The 19,654-nt window shown below is 36.4% G+C and overlaps 1 protein-coding gene and 2 pseudogenes across 1 annotated transcript; 2 read left to right on the top strand and 1 right to left on the bottom strand.

The window, feature by feature from the left end:
- The first annotated feature begins 1,368 nt into the window (after positions 1-1,368).
- Positions 1,369-3,114, top strand: LOC116142628 (annotated as a pseudogene).
- A 2,019-nt stretch (positions 3,115-5,133) lies between these two features.
- LOC116142627 (pentatricopeptide repeat-containing protein At3g22470, mitochondrial-like) lies at positions 5,134-8,277 on the bottom strand. The gene is made up of 3 exons (XM_031428055.1): positions 6,477-8,277; positions 6,026-6,311; positions 5,134-5,437 (listed from the first exon to the last, which is right to left on the bottom strand). The coding sequence occupies exon 1, from the start codon at positions 8,178-8,180 to the stop codon at positions 6,903-6,905; it is 1,278 nt and encodes a 425-aa protein (XP_031283915.1). The 5' UTR covers positions 8,181-8,277; the 3' UTR covers positions 5,134-5,437; positions 6,026-6,311; positions 6,477-6,902.
- Positions 8,278-8,734: 457 nt separating this feature from the next.
- LOC116142657 lies at positions 8,735-18,274 on the top strand (annotated as a pseudogene).
- Positions 18,275-19,654: the final 1,380 nt, after the last annotated feature.

Genomic DNA, 19,654 nt, shown 5'->3' with positions numbered 1-19,654 from the left:
AGTTGCCAGAATCTAGCAAGTATGGGTCTGGGGGTGTTTTTGATAATTTTTAAACTTTTTTCAGGGTGTATTTGATAAAATTAATAACCTTATGGGGTCTAAAAGTAATTAAAAAATAGGGTAATATTTCTGGAATAATGTGCCAAACATTATTTGGAGAATAAGATTGGGAATAGGGATAAAAATAATAAGCCAAACATGGCCATAAAGACTTGTGTGGTTTATATTATATGGCACACCCTCTTAATATATGACAATTTTATAAGAATTTGTCTATGTTTGCTATCTTGAAATGCACGATAATACATTTAAAATTATACCATATGTTTTTTTTTTTTTTTTTTTTTTTCTGGGATATTCTATTAATAATAATTTTAAAAAATAACAATAATAAAAAAGAGATTTAACTTATCCATCAAACGAAATAATTATAAGCCAATGAGTTAAGCAAGTTTATGCTTGATGAGCAATTAAGATTACATAAAACCAAAAATTTCCTAAATTAGAAGTCAATTTGAAAATGTCTCCATCCCTAATGATTTTCTGGTGTTAAAATTTATGAAATTGGACTGTTTGAATGGATCGAAAGTTAAGACGAAAAGAGAATTCTCCTCAAGATGAACTCTTTAATTTATAATTTCTTCTACTTTCGAGAGAAAAAAAGAAAAATACTAACTCATTCACACCAAAAATGCATTAAATAAATAATTTTTATCTTATTTCGATATGTATTAAATAAATAATTTTTATCTTATTTCTAAGTTTACTCGACCAAACATTAATTTAACCCAAACCCATCAAATTCAAACCAAGAGTGTTTGGGCCAATTTATGCACATCTTAATTAATATTTTGGGACTTTAGAACTATCGATCGGGTAAAAACTTCAGTGGTTAGCCTTATTAGCACTCAAAGAGAGACTCAAACTTAGGATTTGTTGAGTAATACATTCAAGAATCTCTATCAAACCACTCGTCTACCCAAAAGTAGTTAAGCCTAAATCTATTAAGCCCAAACTCATGTTCCTATACTATTGTTTTTTTTCTTTTTTTTTTTCTTTTAATAATCTTACTATTCTTCAAAGCAAAGTAACCTCCCGACAGAAATCCTGATTCCGTAGCTAGATTCTAGAGATCATCATTCTGGTGTAGAATTAATTAATTTACTCAGCCTGGCTAAGTTGAGCTGCAATTGGACTTCTGTTTAGGCTTTGGGCTGCATACATTGATGGGTGCAAAACTCAGACACAATCCAACAGTGTAACGACAACATCAACCTCCAAAACCCATTAATAATGTGAGTGCTGAAATGTCAGCATCGGAAAGGTGACATTAATAGACCACACAAATATCTATAATTGCAATAATGCAGCCATCTTTTTCCTTGTACTAGTCATCTGATAGTGTTATCAAATTTCATCACCACGTTCTCAGAACTCAAAACTCTTGTGATTCTGCTAACATCATGGCTGAAGCTTCAATTCTCCCCGCTGAGGTTTTGCTATCTAAGCGTGTCAGGAAATGGTCTTGAAAGGCGAAGAACCACCGCCAAAATATGATGGTGATGCAGTTCATGAGGTTGCTGCTCCGTTTTTCTATGATTCCCATAATTGACCTTAGTCTTTGCGCATCATCGACGCCTGGTATGGGACAACAGGAAGAACTGCAGAAGCTGAAATCAGCACTTTGTTCATGGGGTTGCTTTCAGGTTCAAACTTCTTAACTTAATGAAGAAGTAAACTAGTTTTTCCTGGGTTTTAAGGCTAAGTCTAATTACATATTATGCTTGTCCTATAATACAATAATCTATAAGTTCTTGTAATTTTTTTATGCATTTTCAGGCAGTAGGTCATGGGATTTCTAGTACATTTCTAGATAAATTTCGCGAAGTTTCAAGGGAATACTTCAAACAGCCCATGGAAGAGAAGAAGAAGCAAGCGAAAGGAGTTGAAGATTTCGAAGGCTATGGAGCTGACCCTGTACCTTGAAGGTCAATTCTTGGATTGGTCTGATAGGCTCTTCCTCGAAGTATACCCAGAAGATAAAAGAAATCCTAAATTATGGCCAGAAAAACCAGAATCTTTCAGGTGCTTTCATGCTTCCCATGTCCCAGGTTGCTAAATACAAATATCAAGATGACATTAGAAAATTTCTGAAATTTTTGCTCATCCAAATTCTTGATTGTTTTGCTATTTTTGTCATGTATGAACCATTACAAATTACAAATGCGCAGAGGTATATTAGAAGAATACTCTACAAAGATGAAAAAGGTAACACAGCTTACTTCCAAAGCCATGGCTAAGTCATTAAACATAGAAGAAAATTGCTTTTTGACACAGTTTGGCGAACTAGCACAGTACCAAGCAAGGTTTAACTACTACTCGCGTTGCCAAAGACCTGATCTTGTTCTAGGCTTAAAACCACATTCAGATGGATCTGGCTACACCATTATACTGATGGATGCAGAAGGTCTTCAAGTACTCAAAGATGAGTAGTGGTTTACAGTACCTAAAATCTCTGAAGCTCTCCTAGTCCTTATGGGCGATCAAATGGAGGTATATATTTCTGTTAACTTGTTTCATAATCTAAAGTTGCAGTTTCATAAATTACCAAGCCAATGACTTGCAGATAATGACTAACGGGATATTCAAGAGCCCAGTGCATAGGGTGGTGACTAGCAAAGAAAAGGAGAGGATTTCCGTCACTGTTTTCTATTCACCTGAAGTAAACAAAGAGATTGGACCAGAAGACGGATTAATCAACGAAGAAACACCAAGATTATTCAAGAAGGTGAAAGGGTACCCTGATATACACTGGGGATACTACCAGAAAGGACAGAGAGCACTTCATGTTGCCAAAGTGTGATATTATGCTGTACTGTTCTGCGTGTTTTGTGCAAATTGATAGCTGCATAGTGAAAGAAATACAGCGTATTTGATATCAAAGAAAACAAACAATCACACACAAATAACCAACAGTAAAGAGAACGAACACGCGTAATTTATCCTAGTTTATCCAAAACTGGACTACGTCCAACAGAGTTGATATTTACAATGAATGTATCCTAAACCTCTCTCGTTACAATGAATGTATTTGCTAATAAATTGTTCTCGCACACTCATACAAGAGAATAACGTCTTTATATACTAGGTTTATTAAAAGAAACTTAATACTACCAGGATTCTTATTCCTAAATCAAACCCTATATGAGTTTTATTCCTTAGAAAAATCCTACGGCAGCTATTCATGGTATAAACCCAAACCGTTTATGGGTCGGAGGCACTGCCCCCTGCCAACTCACAGGGGAGCAGAGCCCCTGCCCGCAGCGGGACCTGTATGCGTCTGCATCGTCCCTTATTGTTGAAGTGGTCGCCAACTCCAACACATAGGAAGATGCTTAATTTAGATGTCACAACACTTATCTTAGTGAAATTTCTCCTTTGCATCCTTTTAAAGGATGATCCTTCACTGGTATAATTATGTATTGCTCTAAAAATTAACACTCAAACTTTCTCTCAAAAGATCAAACTTTGTTATACGTTTTCTAAGTGCATCTAGTACACTGCAATAAATTCTATGATTCTGTATTAACTATGAAGGCCAAATTAAAGGCACAGTCTTGTTCCTCGTCTCTGCAACTTATTTTAACCAAAACGCCCATTGTTCGCTAATCTCAATTAGCTCATTGCCTAACCACAACTTCCAACAAATGATTAACAGTATCCTTTGTTTTTCTTCCCACACATCCTCCTCAGTAACCTCCATTTTTCATATCACTCATTTTTCAGCATGCAAGACAATTTGCACAAAGGTAGTGATTTCCTTGCCCCTTGTTCTACATCACTAACTTTACACCAAAGTCCTGAAATTGGAAATGCAATAAAACAAGAATCTTATCATAGCAGCCATCATACTCAAGTATTCCCCAATCGCCCCAATAGATCTGCCACTCAGCAAAAATAAACTGGGTTTCTCAGAGGATAGCAATGTAAAATTAGCCTATCAGTATTAGTTTTTAACTGATAGATGCTCCACTTTCCTCGAGCATGATACAAATAAAGGCTCCCTAAACCTCAAATAAAGATCACTCCACACCACAGACATGTCCTCTATCCTCGGAAGTTCGACAATTGCTTAGATGACTTTGACAACAAATTCATGAGAATTGTGTAAGCTGAATCCTAGAGGAAAAAAATAAAATCCAAGAAAAGGATTTACCTTTCATTCTTTCAAGATGAAGTTTATCATTCTATGACAATACTTAACATACTTGGCTATTCTTGAAAATTAAGCTACAAGCCATTACGAGGAACATTCTCAAAAGACTTCCAGGATAGCTAAAGTGAGGGAAACTGATTTGAAGGTAAAATTGCGGCAAAGCAAAGCAATGAATTCTTGCTGATCTGAAAAGAAAGCATTGAATGGCTTCTGATATTAGTATGTGTAGAATAGGCAAACCAACAGGAAGATGATTCTAGTTCCTTTCCCTTTACATTAAATTCTATCAGCCAAGAAGACATTGACAATGAACGACTTTGACATAGGTGAGAGAGTTAATTAATTCTAGACATCATCATTCTGGTGTAGAATTAATTAATTTACTCAGCCTGGCAAAGTTGAGCCGCAATTGGACTTCTGTTTAGGCTTTGGCCTGCATATATTGATGGGTACAAAACTCAGACACAATCCAACAGTGTAACAACAACATCAACCACCAAAACCCATTACTGAATAATGTGAGTGCTGCAATGTCAGCTTCTGAAAGGTGACATGAATAGACCACACAAATATCTATAATTGGATGTGAAAGATTCCTTACGCTGTCGGCTCAGTTTTGTCCTAATGTAAAGAGTGCAATAATGCAGCCATCTTTTTCCTTGTACTAGTCATCTGATAGTGTTATCAAATTTCGTCACCAAGTTCTCAGAACTCAAAACTCTTGTGATTCTGCTAACATCATGGCTGAAGCTTCAATTCTCCCCGCTGAGGTTTTGCTATCTAAGCGTGTCCAGGAAATGGTCTTGAAAGGCGAAGAACCACCGCCAAAATATGTTTGTAGAGATGGTGATGCAGTCATGATAATTTACATAAGCATTTCAAATGTTTTCTTTTAAAATACAACTCACCAACTGTACATAAAATTGCATAAGTCACAAGAACCAATCAATTATGGAAACATCTTCTTGCAAGTGTAATACAAGAGTGACTGTAAAAAACCTTTAAGTGTTTTCTCATCCGATACCTTTAGAAGGTGAGCAACTTTGCAGAATCCTGCATGATATCTACACAGACATTCTTCATTTATTATTGGTTTCATCCCACTCCTACAACGTTTTGGCCTTGTAAGAGTCCATTGCCCATATGTCCAACGAATGCATGAAATTTAGCTCTCGAAAACAATCAATGGTGGTCCAAGCTTCAGGAGTTTAGAAAGAATAACTACGCAGAAAACAGCAATAAGTCAGTCAATTATCAGGAACAAATAACTCTGGAGCAGATATTTTTCAGTGTAAATTATGCAGAATGTAAAGTTTCCAATTGTAGTCGGCAGAAATTTGTCCAAAAGGCAGTAACCTGATGATGCAGGATGTAAAGGAAGGATGCAAATGGGTATTTAGTCCTTATCTTCTACATTTTAGGATCGAGTATTTGAGTCCTTGGTATCCCTTTCTTGATTTCTCCTCTTAACCTATTAATTTCTCTCTATCACCCTATATAGAATCTTATATTATCTATCTATGATATTCTTCAACCCCTCCATCACCTAAGGAGAAAAAATATTATCTACTAGACATTATAACTACCGGAGTTTTGTTCAACAATTCACAACATCAAGAATCTACTAGAAAATGGTTAAACGGTACATCCACCAAAAAAAATAAATGAACTGACAAAACAGATGATGAAATGAAATCTATACAGATTTGAGATAGATTTAGATCTACAAAACACAAACTCATACCTTAGTTAACAGCCTATTAACTAAGCTATAATATAACAGCTTTAAATAAACATAGGGGTTCTTACACGAGTGCATTTTCAGACCATGCTGCTTCATAGATTTCAATGGCAATTTGAAATCCCATATCGACCAAATCTCCACGATCATCGTACAGCAACTGCACATTTAACACCAGACCATATTTTTCTCAACTGCAATGTTGTCATTTTAACTGTTCCAACAGGTAGATCCCATTGACCGGCCCCTATTGTGCATCCATATTCTTTAAGATATTCTAGGGAAAAATTTTCTAATGCTCTTTTTGCTTTGTCTTCATCAACTATCGCTGAAGAAGCACATGCTCGTGCATAACTACATTAGAGACACACCTAGTAAGTTCTAGTCTTATCAGATCTGAACTAAAAAAGAATATATATTGAGAAACAGAAACATGTGAAACAAAATAAATAAATCAAGATATATAAAGCATAGATAATTGAGAATATCAATGAATGAAGTTAATCAGTTGCAACATACCATTGTCCAGTAAACTGATTAGCTAATAGATGAACTTGAGCGGCTACCATTATTGTCATAGTTGAAGTAAGAAACATTCCACAATTCCTCATATACAACTTTTGCTTACTGAAATTTACACCAAAAATAATCCTCAAACCCTTAAGATCTACTACATGTGCAAATCCAAAAGCAACCAGCAATGCTGCCACCTCCAATATACGTACTTACAACAGGGACAGATCACGTATCGTATGTCTGATCAGGAAAGCTATCATTCTCAATAATCCCCATCACCATCCCTATAAAATTCGAACAGATAAAAGTGTTTACTGAGCCTTCTGCTTACCGTAACCAATATAGAGCGTTTGGGCAGCTAGGTGAACTTTTGCAGGATTCTACTCCAAAAAAAAGTTTAATACTCGCTAAAGTTTTATCACGTAAACTTCAATTTCGCTTTTGGACCGGAAATTGAGGAAGCTCGTTCAAACATTCACTATAATTTTCGACCCTCATTAGTAACTGCATGACTAAGGACATTGTACATTCAGTCGGCTTCACATTTCTCTCCACCATCTTATGAAGGATTTCAACAACTTTTGGTATCTCATTATTCTTGAGGAAACCAAACATAAGAGTAGTAAATGTGACTACATTTGGAGCACAACCTTTTTCCTCCATATATGACAAGAACTCATGTGCCATTTCTAGTTGTCCATTTTTACACAGCCCATTGATCAAAATGTTATATGTTACAACATATGGCACCAGGTTTCCACGAAGACAAAACTTCTGAAATAGGTCCCAAGCAGTTTCAAATCTCCCTGTTTTACATAGTCCGTCTATGAGGGAACTCAAACCTTCAATGCTAACTGCAAACTTATTAATTACTAGAGTTTTAAACATTTCCAATGCTTCCAAAACACATCCATTCTTGCAAAGTCCATCAATGAAAATGTTATATGTCCAGGATTCAAGGAAAACATCGTTAAGTCGCATCTCACCAACTAAATTCCGTGCATCTTTCACCTTAGCTATAAGAAAAAAGCCAGTTAACAAGGTGTTATATGTAATCACATCAGGCCTAATTCCTTCTGAAATCATCTCTCGATAAAGACTAAGAGCTTCATTGACTTCTTTATTCTTGCAATACCAATTGATTAAAGTAGAGTAGCAAACAACATCAGGCCTATACCCCTTTCTAGTTATAGAATCAAACAACTCCCTTGCATCACCAATTCTATCTGCCAAGCAATAACCGTTTATCAAAATGGTGAAAGTATAAATGTTAGGAACCACACCTCTCTGAATCATATGTTCCAACAATAGTTGTCTAGCCTTCTCAACCAATCCAGCCTTACAAAGACCATCAATTATAATACTATAGGTAACAACATCTGGCCTACAAATAACACCAGATTCTTTATTCCCATTAACCATCTCTTCAAGCAACTTAATGGCAACACTTATTTTCTCTGTTTTACACAATCCACCAATCAAAGTGTTGCAAGTGATCACATTAGCCCTACAACCAACAGCAATCATTTGCTTAAACAATTCCATTGATTCCATAATCTTTCTCTCTACACACAGACCTTTAATCAAACAATTAAAAGTCACGGCATTTGGGCTAAAACCCAACTTCAAAATCGCCCCAAAAACCGCATAACCATCAGAAACCCTTTCAATATTACAGAAGCAATTCATCAAAATATTCAAAGACATAAAATCTGGAGACAACCCAGTTGAATTCAACAGCTTATATAGCGAAATCACTTCATAATAATGCTTCTTCTTAGCTAGTGCAGTAAACAAAGTAGTGAATGATGAAATTGGAGAAAGGGGTTTCGAATTAATCATGTAATAAAAAAAGTACAATGCTTCATTCAGAGTAAAGCTACCTGATCGACAATTTTCTTCGAGGAATTTAGCAAGTGAGGATCGTTCAAGGGGTTTTTTGAAAGAATACGAAACTTCATTTTTGGAGCTTGAAGATGTGAGGTTGTGTAAGTGAGCTAACAAAAATAAAACATTAACTTTCGAAGATGGGTTTTGAGAGATTGAAGACGAACGAAATGGGGATCTGAATCTCAATGCAATGTATGAATTGAAGAGTGTTTTTGTGGGTCGCTTTTCCGAAGTAAGGTCATTGCAAAGGGCAAATGCATTAAAGAGAAATGTTTTGACAAATTTCACAAACAACCTTTAAGGTTTTCAAAATTACAAACTTATGTCAAGTATCCATCTTTCCTACTCAAACCACCTTTATGATTTCGAAAATGGAAGGTTAAAAATGTAAATCCACATTCAGGTGTTTTTTTGGTTTCAGGTGGTTTTCCATTAAATATACCAAAATCGATATTTCACATAATCGAATGTGATATATTAAAAATTCAAGGGATATTATTTTTTACTTTTTAGAAATTCCATGAATAATGTTTCGTTATCATGTTAACAAGATTATTATGCTAATTATATTGTTAAAATATCTATATTACTAAAATAATAGTACGTATAGTTTAATATAATTACTAGTTTTGTATTATATAATAGAGTTATATTAGGAGCCTTGAAAGGTTTAATATAATAAAAATAATCAAATTTATAAAATAATAAAAATCTCTACTGTTAAATTATAAAGGTTAAAATAACATAATCAATGCAATTTCATAAATATTTATTAATTTTATAGATATATATTATAGCGGACTAATAGTTTATTAATAACGAGAGAAATTTTATTATTTTAAAAATCTTAAATGAATTTCTGTAATTATAGTGAAGGTCAAAGGAGTTGACTTGATGTCCTTAACACTTTATGATACTATTGTAATGTTCTACATTACCTGATCCACAACGTGCATTAGACATTAACATATATGATCAGCACATATCAAGTAATTAGACAATCGCACATACACATATCTCAGTAAAGAGCTTCTGTTATGAATGTGCTTCTTATAACATTGTAATCTCTGTTACCCCAATTGCTTGCAAAATTTGGAAACAATGGTATCCATCAAAACTAAATTCTAAAAACAGTTTCAAATCAGCACTTTGCTCATGGGGTCGCTTTCAGGTTCAAAATTCTTAACTTAATGAAGAAGTAAACTAGTTTTTCCTAGGTTATAAGGCAAAGTCTAACTACATATTATGCTTTTTCTATGATACATTATTTTTTTTATGCATTTTCAGGCTGTAGGTCATGGGATTTCTAGTACATTCCTAGATAAATTTCGCGAAGTTTCAAGGGAATACTTCGAACAGCCCATGGAAGAGAAGAAGAAGCAAGCGAAAGGAGTTGAAGATTTCGAAGGCTATGGAGCTGACCCTGTACCTGAAGAAGGTCAATTCGTGGATTGGTCTGATAGGCTCTTCCTCGAAGTATACCCAGAAGATCAAAGAAATCCTAAATTATGGCCAGAAAACCCAGAATCTTTCAGTTGCTTTCATGCTCCCCATGTCTCAGGTTGCTAAATACAAATATCAAGATGACATTAGAAAATTTCTGAAATTTTTGCTCATCCAAATTCTTGATTGTTTTGCTATTTTTGTCACGTATGAACCATTACAAATTACAAATGCGCGGAGGTAATGTTGGAAATAAAATAGAATAACATATATCCTAATATAATCCCAAGATCATAGTCGCCATTGCAATCACATTTGTATATAAATGAACTACAATGAATTAACACAGCATAAATACCTCCTTTCCTTATCTCTGAAGCAACAAAAGTAATCTGGAAGAAAAACCACGAATTGTATTTCTGTTTTCCAAATTCTAGAGAGAGAGAGCGTATTTTCTTTTTGCGTTTTTGAGAGTGACAGTGTAAGTTTAAAAGAAAGAACTTTTTCTTTTATATGTAACGGTTAGAGAGAAACTGCATTTGGCAGTTTCATTTCACACACGTCGCTTGGGGTAACCCATCATGGGTGTACCCTTATCCAATATCTCCCACTCACACATGATGGGACTATCTCTCTCTATGCTTCTTTAAGGTTCATACCTTAGTAAATATGCTGTGTGACCATGCATACTTCGAGAGCACGTTAGTCATATACTGTTAGGAATATATAACTTCTTGAATTGTGAAACTCAGGTTGTATGTTGTATGCAATACCCTAGATTACTTATCACATTTTTCTAACAATCTCATTTACAAAAAAATATCCGTTGTATTCATAATTATGTTCTATCTTTACATAAAAGTAAAATATAATTGGTCCACCAATGAATACACGTGATTATAATGTGATAATTCAAAATCGTAATCTTCCTCTTTTCTCGATTCTTGCAACTTTTATTTTAACTTGCTTTTTATAAATGTCCAGTAGATTGAATTATCTTAATCCTTTGGTAACACTCTAAGATAGCAATCATTAAATGAAGTTTTCAAGAAACGAATAGAGTACTAAGGGTATTCTTGAGATTTTATTCATAAAAAAACTCAGGGTCTCACACAATGTTAAAGTTGAGATTTTGACTTTCATTACCCTTTGGTCAATGTTTTGACACTGCGGTATGAATCCATGCTATAGCATTTCCTCCTTTCCCATGGAGTGCAGTCTCTTTTCTTGTAAATGCTGTACAGATTTTGTTTGACATACCTAATGTCTAACTTGAGTTCACTTTACATACTTTTAATTCATCAGAACTCTAATCTGGCAATTAGACAGATAAAGTGATCATGTATCACTTGTGGTCACATTTCATTATGACATTATTTAATTCTATTTTCTAGGTGACGTAAAAATTTTAAGTTGGCTCCTATTATCACCTAGATATAAGCTAAAATCGTCTCATCTCCATTCCTACGAAGTAATGGAGGCGATTGCCTGTGTGAGAAGGCCAATCTTTTAGCTGTCGACATGCTTTTCAAAATACACACACATATAATATATAATATGTACATAACTAATATGTATATACATATATGCTTCTTCATGTACGTTTCATATAATCTAATTGAGCATTGACAATATTGTTATTTAATATTAATAAGACAAATGTGAACAAATTTGAGAAATTCAAAGCATAAGTACATTCAACACCTACGTAAGCCTAGAGATCACATGTCTATTGAAGTATCTCTTGGTATAGGCTTTGTGAATGGATCCGCAACCATGTCGTGCGTAGATATGTACTTCATGTTCACCTTCTTTGTGCCACCAAGTCTCGCACAAAATTATATTTGATATCTATGTGTTTCGTTTTACCATGATATTTGGGATTTAGTGTATGTATGCTGCTTGACTATCATAGTTTATTCTTACTGGTTCAATAGCAACATTAATTATTCCCAGATGATTCATGAACCGTCTTAACCAAACGGCTTCTGTACTGCAGCTGAAAATGCTACAAACTCAGCCTCCATTGTAGATAAGATGCATGATTGTTTTACTGCTCCAAGATATGGCCCCCCCCATTTAGTAAGAAAACATATCCAGAGTAGATTTCCTTTCATCTAAACTCCCTCCCCAATCAGCATCGGTGTAGCCTCTCAAGTGTAAATCATTTCCTTGATACATAATGAGTAATAGCTGTCCCTTTTAGATATCTTAAGATTCTCTTCACTGCTTTCCAATGTGCTGTCCTGGGTCGGACTGGTATCTACTTACTAACCCAACGGCATAATAGATGCGACTCTAGTGACATCATGGCGTACATGAGACTTCCAACAGCACTTGTATAAGGAACATTCTTCATTGTTCCTTTTCTTGTGGAGTCTTCGGACACATTTTACGACTTAAAGTCTCGCCTTTCGCGATAGGGTGTCTATGGGTTTACAATCTTGCATATGAAATCGGCAAGAATTTTCTTAATGTTGGTTCTTGTGAAAGAGATACTAATTTTCTTGAGCGATCTCTTGAAATCTTGACTCCAGAATATATGCAGCTTCACCCATATCTTTCATCTCAAAATGAGATGATAACCATCCTTTGATTTCATTGACAATCTCTTATCATTTCCGTATAAGTATATCATCAACATATAATGATAATATAACAAATTTGTTATTGGATCTCTTTGTATATACACAAGATCTTCATTTATCATTTGAATCATACGACATTATCGCATTATGAAATCGAATATACCACGCTGAGGACTACTTGAGGCCATAAATTGACTTTAAAAGTTACACACTTTGTGTTCTTGACCTTCTCTAATAAAATCTATTGGTTGACAATAGATTTTTCTTGTAATTCTATGAGAAAAGCAGTCTTTACATCCATTTGATGCAATTCAAGTCCATGCTAGCAACTATAGCTAGATAAGTCGAATTGAGGTAAACCGTAAAACAGGTGAAAAAGTTTCTTCATAATCTATTCTCTTGTTGTGTATACCCCTTTGCGACTAAGCGAGCTTTGTATCTTTCAATACGCCATCAGCTTTACGCTTGATTTTGAGAACCCACTTGTTCCCAATGGCTTTACGTCCTTTCGGTAAATCAACCAACCAACTTGGTTTGATTTCATAGACTCCAATTCTTCTTCCATTGCTTTCATCCATTTTTCCTTAGAAGGGCAATTGAAAGCCTCATTTACATTCCTTGGCTCTTCGTCATCTTGTGGAGTAACTAGAAAAATTTCCCCCTCAATCTCAATCATCGAGTGAAACTTGTTTCCTGTTTGATCGACGTATTGGAGATTGATTGGTGTTACTCCACTTGGATCAGCTATCAGAGTTGGATCGTCAGTAGGGAATGATGGAGGATCTGAAACTGATTCATCAAGTTCCATATTGCTCCCACTGGGATGAAGTATAAACAACTGATTGTCGGCAACAAAATTGCCTTGGTCTTGTGTTTCATATAGAAACAAGTCTTTACCTATTTCGCCCTTCTTAGGAAAATCGGTTTCTAAGAATGGACATCTCGTGATTCAAACTCAGTGATGCTACCACTTTCTTGTTCTCTATGAAGACGTATCCCTTTGAATGTTCTGAATATCTTATAAAGATACATTTCTTCCCCCTTGGACCTAATTTTCCATATTTATGGGAGGATCATGAACATAGGCAGCACATCCCCATGGCTTTAGGAGACTCAAATCGGGTTTCCGATTTGTCCATAACTCATATGGTGTAGTGTAATATTTGGATGGTACTGATTGAGGTATATGTGGCAGTCAATAAGGCATCACCCAAAAGGTGATGGGCAAGTTTGCTTGTGCCATCATAGACCTCACCATCTCAAGTAGGTTATGTTTCTTCGTTCTACAACACCGTTTTGTTGCGGAGTTCTGGGAATAGTTATTGACGTTCTATCCATTTCATCACAAAAATTTTGAACTGATCAGATAAATATTCACGTCCTCGATCGGTTCGTAGAACTTTTATCTTTTATCTAATTGATTCTCAACTAAGTTTTTAAACTTTTGAAAGCATTCTAAAGCTTCGATTTTTGAGAAATCAAGAAAACATAACCATATCGAGTGAAATCATCTATAAATGTGATGAATAAACAGCCCCAGTGCTAGCCTCACATTCATTGGCACACATATGTCAGAATGAATTAGTTGCAATGGAACTTCAGCTCTTATCGCTTTTCCAAATGGTTTTCTTGCTGTTTTTCCAGCTAGGCAATGTCACAAGTAGTCAAGTTACTTTTGTAAGGATCCTAACAAGCCTTCTCTTGCTAGTATATTCATTCGTTGTTGGCAATATGGCCAAGCCTTGATGCCATACATTCACATCATCATTATTAGAAGATGTAATAAAGGAAAAACAAACATTACATTATTATAAGAACATCAAGTACTATAAAACCATCGGAAAATAACCACAACCATAGTATGTTGTGTCCAAAAATAAATGGCACCAGTACTGGAAAAATTTAAATTAAAACCAAGTTTAACAAGTTCCACACATGAAATCAAATTTGATGAATATCGGGTGCATATAACACGTCATGTAGGTATAGGACGACCTCCACGCATGATCAATTTGCATGTGCCGATCCCTTTAACTTCTACTTTTGAATTGACCTACATATATCCATTTTGTTTCCGTGGTATTCGTCGAAAAATCCACGAAAGCACTCCGTCTTTCGCTATGTGGTCTGTTGCTGCTGAATCTACGTCCACAAAGGATGAGACTCAGTTAGAAAACAGAACTGGAAACATTTATATAACTTACTTGTGCAAACAAGTAATTTATCTTTTCGGCTTGCTACAATTGCGAGCAAAATGTCCCTTGTTACCACAATTATAGCATTTACCTTGCCATATTCCCTCCTGGCAGGATGCTTTCCTTTTCCGTGTTGAAGAACTTTCTCTTCTTCCCTTGAGCCTTTTCAGTATTGCCTTTTCTTGGGATCCACCTTGGAATTGCTAAATCCTTCCCACCATGTGAACTGGAACCAGCCATATAAACATCAGTATTTGCCTTACTCGCATTAAGGCGATCTCTTCTAGTTCCAAATGGCGTATGGCATCTTCTATATTTCTGATGCCCTCATTAAGGTAAGGTATTTTCATATGTTCCCAATTTTGAGGCAATGACCTTATGACAGCTTGAACCTGTTGTTCATCAGTTAAGACATGACCTGCATCTTCAACTCACTTATCATGTTTGACAAATGCGTAAATGTACTCTCATAGTATGTCAGGCTTCTTTTATATGTGTCAGACTTGATAGTGAGTGACCAGAGTTTGGTAATAGACGTACCGCCAAAATTTGTAGCAAGTGCGGACCACATGGCCTTTGCTAATTCGTAATCCGGTACTTTCATGAGATCATTGTCCATGCTGCTCAACAAAGTAATGCGAGCAGTGGATTCTTCTTCTTCCATATGTCATAAGATGCACGGTCTCGTCTATGTTGAGCCGTGACTCCCTCTTCAGGCTCTTCCATGGTTGTAGTAAGAGCTTCAAGAACCTCTTGTTCTTCCAAAACATATTGGATTTTCATGTCCATATCTCAAATTGTCGCCGTTAAATTTTTCTCCTTTGTTAAGTTCGGCGACAATGTTTTAGATGCAGATGCCATTTCTAAACAAAATTACACGTTGGTAATGCATGTTATTCAATGCTCGGAAACTACATGTTCATTTAATTAATTTACCAATATAATTGTTATTAGATTTGGAATCAAGTCAACAATGTCAACAATCATCATCCAAAATTTCCAATTCCAATTATCATAGATATAATTAATTGCAATTCTAAAAATATATTTAGACACAATTATAAAATAAATAACATCAATTCAACATAAATTTTAAATTTTAATACAACAATTAATTTATTATGAAATAGAATTCAACTTGTAATAAATTAAAACAAACAAATTCCAAAACAACAACAAAAAAAAAAATTAAGTGTACAACCACATTCCTAAAATGGAAAGGCTCTGATATCCTTATCCAAAGTCTTTATCTAACTGTAATTAACCCTAGGCAGGGGAACTCCCAGTTTCTTGTGATGTCCTTTACGAGTGGAGACTCCTATAGAGCACCAGCTGTCTTTTTTGCACCCCAATTATGTACTCTTGATATAGTTGTTGACCAAAGTCTATAATTGTTATTGTCATCTTAAAGTTATGAACTTTCAGCTTGGTCCAAACCATATCAAGGAGACAACGAGATTAGGGTAACCAAGCCTCTCTTAGAACTTGATATTTCGACTCATCTTCCTTTAACCCCTATCCAGACAATTTCCTGAATCTTTTCATTCACATGAATGAAATGTTTACGAGTTGACCAACTCATCCTCTGTGTCTCTAAAATCAATGTGTGAGTTTGGAGAGTTCATCATGTTCATAACCCTTTTTCTTTGAGCGGGTGTTCTAGCAACCATTGCACGTCTATAACGTAACATTTTTCTGTAATAAATACAAAAAAACTATTTATTTATCAAATAAAGGTGACTATATTTGATAAATAATACACGTGTTTATGGTTCAATAACAAAATTAGACTCATAACATATACCAAGTATGCATTTTTATTCTTTACAGCAAAAGAAAAAAAATTTACAAACTTCACATGCCCCCACGCGTGGTAGGAGCACATGCGCCCCACAGCCGCGAGGAGCCCATGCGCCCACAGTGCCGACAGGAGCTTCCACGCGCGCGGCACGTGCTCACACACACATACGGGTCGGGTCAACCCGTTCACTAAAATGGGTCTATCTTGACGAGTTGCCCCATTGACTTTTCGCAAGTGTTGATCGGGTTTGACTGACCCGTTGACTTTTCAGGTCGGGTGTTGACCGGGTTGACTGACCTGTTTGCCTTTACAAGTCGAGTTTGAGTCATTACCGGGTTTAACTAACCCGTTCGGTCATATGGGTCGGGTCCACGGGTCAACTTGACCCATTTTTTTATTTGGAATGGGTTGGGCCAGATAGGAATATAATGGGTTTGTGAAGATGGGTAACACCAAAACAAAATTAGCAGTGGTTAGGGTATTGGGCTTCAACCATGGAGACTTGGGTTCAAGTTCACCACCCACGCCTATTGAATTTTTTCAAAAAGAAATAACAGGATAAAAAACGACGTGTCATTCATAAGGGTGGATAAAAACGACGTGTCGGTTGTGTCGTCTTCAACCTCTGTCCGGTTTGCAACTGGGTACCTGACCCGAAAATCAACCCATTCGAAACCCGAAACTTCAAAGAGGCATATCTAAGTATTTAACTCCATTTTTTATAATTCAAAAACCATTTCTTCATAATTTCATAAGGAATTTAATGGTCTAATAATCATTACCAAAAAGAAACTTTTTACGTACAAAATTTGAAAAAATCAGAACTACATTGACAAAACAATAACATGCTTCAACATTACAGTATGAATTTCAAACAATATGAGCCACGGCTCTGATACCAATGTTGGAAATAAAATAGAATAACATAATCCTAACATAATCCCAAGATCATAGTCGCCATTGCAATCACATTTGTATATAAATGAACTACAATGAATTAACACAGCATAAATACCTCATTTCCTTATCTCTGAAGCAACAAAGTAATCTGGAAGAAAAACCACGAATTGTATTTCTGTTTTCCAAATTTTTGAGAGAGAGAGCGTATTTTCTTTTTGCGTTTTTGAGAGTGACAGTGTAAGTTTAAAAGAAAGAACTTTTTCTTTTATATGTAGTGGTTAGAGAGAAACTGCATTTGGCAGTTTCATTTCACACACGTCGCTTGGGGTAACCCATCATGGGTGTATCCTTATCCAATAGGTATATTAGAAAAATACTCTACAAAGATGAAAAAGGTAACAGAGCTTACTTCAAAGCCATGGCTAAGTCATTAAACATAGAAGAAAATGCTTCTTGACACAGTTTGGCGAACTAGCCAGTACCAAGCAAGGTTTAACTACTACTCGCGTTGCCAAAGACCTGATCTGTGCTAGGCTTAAACACATTCAGAGGATCTGGCTACACCATTATACTGATGGATGCAGAAGGTCTTCAAGTACTCAAAGATGAGTAGTGGTTTACAGTACCTAAAATCTCTGAAGCTCTCCTGTCTTATGGGCGATCAAATGGAGGTATATATTCTGTTAACTTGTTTCATAATCTAAAGTTGCAGTTTCATAAATTACCAAGCCAATGACTTCAGATAATGACTAACGGGATATTCAAGAGCCAGTGCATAGGGTGGTGACTAGCAAAGAAAAGGAGAGGATTTCCGTCACTGTTTTCTCTTCACTGAAGTAAACAAAGAGATTGGACCAGAAGACGGATTAATCAACGAAGAAACACCAAGATTATTCAAGAAGGTGAAAGGGTACCCTGATATACACTGGGGATACTACCAGAAAGGACAGAGAGCACTTCATGTTGCCAAAGTGTGATATTATACTGTACTTGTTATGCCTAAAGAATGCAGGGCTGACATAAGGTCCAGTCATTGTGTAAAAAGTCAGAGCATGGGTGCACCCGCAGCTGAGTCGCGTGGGGAAAGGATCAGCATGCTTTTGTCAAAATAGTGGGTGCGTGCTAGACCAGCCAGAAGTTGTGGTGCTCTCAAGTGTCTAATCTCTGCTCCAAATCTCGTAAATCACTCTAGAAGATGGGCAATGTGAAATAAAGTGGAATTTGCACGAATAATCCCACCAACTCACAGATTCAGTAATGATAACCTTAATCCATCCCACTATAAATTGAAAGCACCTCTCTCATTTAGGGAATTAGCTATTCTCTCTCAAGAATATATAGCATTCTCTCTCTTTTACTATCATTTGTAAGTCAGTTTGCTAACACGACCTGACCTCTATCATTAATACAAACATCAGTGGATGTAGGATTTGTGTCCTTAGCATCCGAACCACTTTAAAAGCTGTTCCCATTGCATTTGTTCTCATTTTTCTTGCATTCACGTGTGTCTTCTGGGCCAGCTCAGCACTGCACACGTGTGTTTAGTTGGTGTAAAAATCACGCATCAACAGTTTGGCGCTAGAAGGAGGGCCTGATTTAGTGTTCATCATTCATCAGGAGAATCTCTAACTTACTGGTCCTACAACAGCAAATGGCCTGCCAACTTGAACCTGAGTGAACCAACCAGGGTGCTGAGGGGATACCCCAAGTCCAGGAGGACACCTCTTCTAAAATACCTTCGATTCCACAAAATTCCGCAGAGAATATCCCATCAAGTTCACAACTTGACCCTGCCATTAGAAGCTACCTGGAGAGGTTCGACAATACTTTCCAAACGGTCAACTGAAGGTTGAACCGTTTAGACTAAGGCATGCCAACCAAATCAGCTGGGGCGATGCAACCGCCAAAAAGAACTGCAGGTCACGCGAAAGTGGGCAAAGGGAGATAGCCTGTGCCACAAGCACTGCAGCGCGTCGACGAAAGGGTGAGCAAGTGGCAAAAAATGGCCTATGGGCTCCAAAGGGCCAACAAACACCGGCCACATCCCGAGCAGAATACCAGTAGCCTTAAGACTCGGTGAAAAAACGCAGCCCGAGCTGTCCCATGCCACGTTGCGGGTACAACCCCATAAAAATGCTAGGCGGGGCGGTTCTTATCATCATTTGTAAAACGATCCTGATCATCATTGTACGGGAGGTTCCCACACTTCGTGGGGCGGTCCATACCACCACGAAGGTCGTAAAAATACCCCGCATCATCCATTGCCATCACACCCCTCTAGCTAGTGTGTGTCAAGAACGGCCGGGGTCACTGAGGCGAAGAGGAATCCGACCTTCAGACTTTCCTCAACCATAATCGCAAGGT

The sequence above is a fragment of the Pistacia vera genome, unplaced genomic scaffold, assembly GCF_008641045.1.
Source record: "Pistacia vera cultivar Batoury unplaced genomic scaffold, PisVer_v2 Contig413, whole genome shotgun sequence".
Taxonomy (NCBI): Eukaryota; Viridiplantae; Streptophyta; class Magnoliopsida; order Sapindales; family Anacardiaceae; genus Pistacia; species Pistacia vera.
The sequence above is the reverse complement of the archived record's forward strand: the minus strand, read 5'-3'. Positions and strand labels throughout refer to the sequence as shown.